This window comes from Triticum aestivum, chromosome 5D (assembly GCF_018294505.1).
Source record: "Triticum aestivum cultivar Chinese Spring chromosome 5D, IWGSC CS RefSeq v2.1, whole genome shotgun sequence".
NCBI classification, from domain to species: domain Eukaryota; kingdom Viridiplantae; phylum Streptophyta; class Magnoliopsida; order Poales; family Poaceae; genus Triticum; species Triticum aestivum.
This window is the reverse complement of record NC_057808.1, coordinates 546,657,079-546,658,154: the sequence shown is the minus strand read 5'-3', so window position 1 is coordinate 546,658,154 and position 1,076 is coordinate 546,657,079. Positions and strand designations below refer to the sequence as shown.

General features: G+C 51.7%; 1 protein-coding gene across 4 annotated transcripts in view; it reads right to left on the bottom strand.

The window, feature by feature from the left end:
- The window catches only part of LOC123123713 (ATP-dependent zinc metalloprotease FTSH 4, mitochondrial), a 3,987-nt gene extending 3,172 nt beyond the window's left edge, over nucleotides 1-815 (bottom strand). For 2 of the 4 annotated variants that reach the window (XM_044544283.1, XM_044544285.1), the window contains exon 1: nucleotides 182-562. In XM_044544283.1, the coding sequence (XP_044400218.1) occupies nucleotides 182-208 (27 nt within the window). In that variant the 5' untranslated portion in view covers nucleotides 209-562. Of the gene's footprint in view, nucleotides 1-181; nucleotides 563-602 lie in introns of those variants that run through there. The other 2 variants (XM_044544284.1, XM_044544286.1) reach the window with 2 other exon arrangements.
- Between the last annotated feature and the right edge of the window lie 261 nt (nucleotides 816-1,076).

Genomic DNA, 1,076 nt, shown 5'->3' with positions numbered 1-1,076 from the left:
GTGGAAATGAATACAAATGGATGTATCTAAAACTAAAATACATCTAGATACATGTATTCCTCGGACAAATATTTCCGGACGGAGGGACAGAGGAACAACCTCCTGAACCCAAATAACAGAGCGAAATCATAATGAAAACGCAGCACAGGGGAATCAGATAGGAAGACAGATGACGGAATACCATGGAGAGCGCGAGCCGGCCGGCCATGGTGGACAGGACAGGGCAGGGCAGGACGTGCTGCTGGGGATATGAGAAGAGGAGGCTCGAAATGTGCGCGCTTTTTGCCTGCCTCGTATTGCTGCTGTTAATCCCTCGAGACTAGAGTGGCAGACGCGCAACATTCTACGCACAAACCTGCACGGCAACGGCAACGAATTCTGTATAGCCGGACTCGAATCGATTGCAGCTTGAGGAGAGAGTTCGAATCTCAATCACGCCGGATCCACGCAAAGAATTCGCACATTCGAATCGCCCGGATCCGACTCTGAACCCAAACCGGTTCAACGGGTAACTGGGGATTTGGTTCGAAAACACGCGCCGCCGTATCTGGAGAAGAAGGGCATGGACCGGAGCCGGAGCCGGATCTGGTGGCGGAGCTCACCTGTGACTGTGAAGCCGGCCGTCACGAGCAGTGCTTCGCGCGCTCTCTCTCTCTCCACCGGCTGCGAGCAGGGACCCGCGCGTCGGATCGATGCATCGCGCGCCGTGCAGATGGCCGGGCGAGAGACAGGGGGGTGGTGGAGCTGGGTCGTCGGCGTGGCCGCCGTTGGGAGCTCGCTCCGCCAATGACTGATGCAGGGAGCAGCCGACCAAACAAAACGCATCTTTTGGAATGCCATGCTTTTTCAGAGACTCTACTTTAAAATACTTTTAAGAAAGAAGATTTAAAAACTTTGCGATATTTGGCTCCAAAAAAGCACTCAAATAATAAGTGTCACACGTGAGGCTGATGCCACTCCGGCCCCTCGTAAGGTGTTTTTCTCCGATTTTTTAATCCCTTCACTTATATTATTATTTTTAATTTTCCAGTTTTTTTACTATCCAAGTCCAAGGTGGTACTGATTTTTGGCGCATG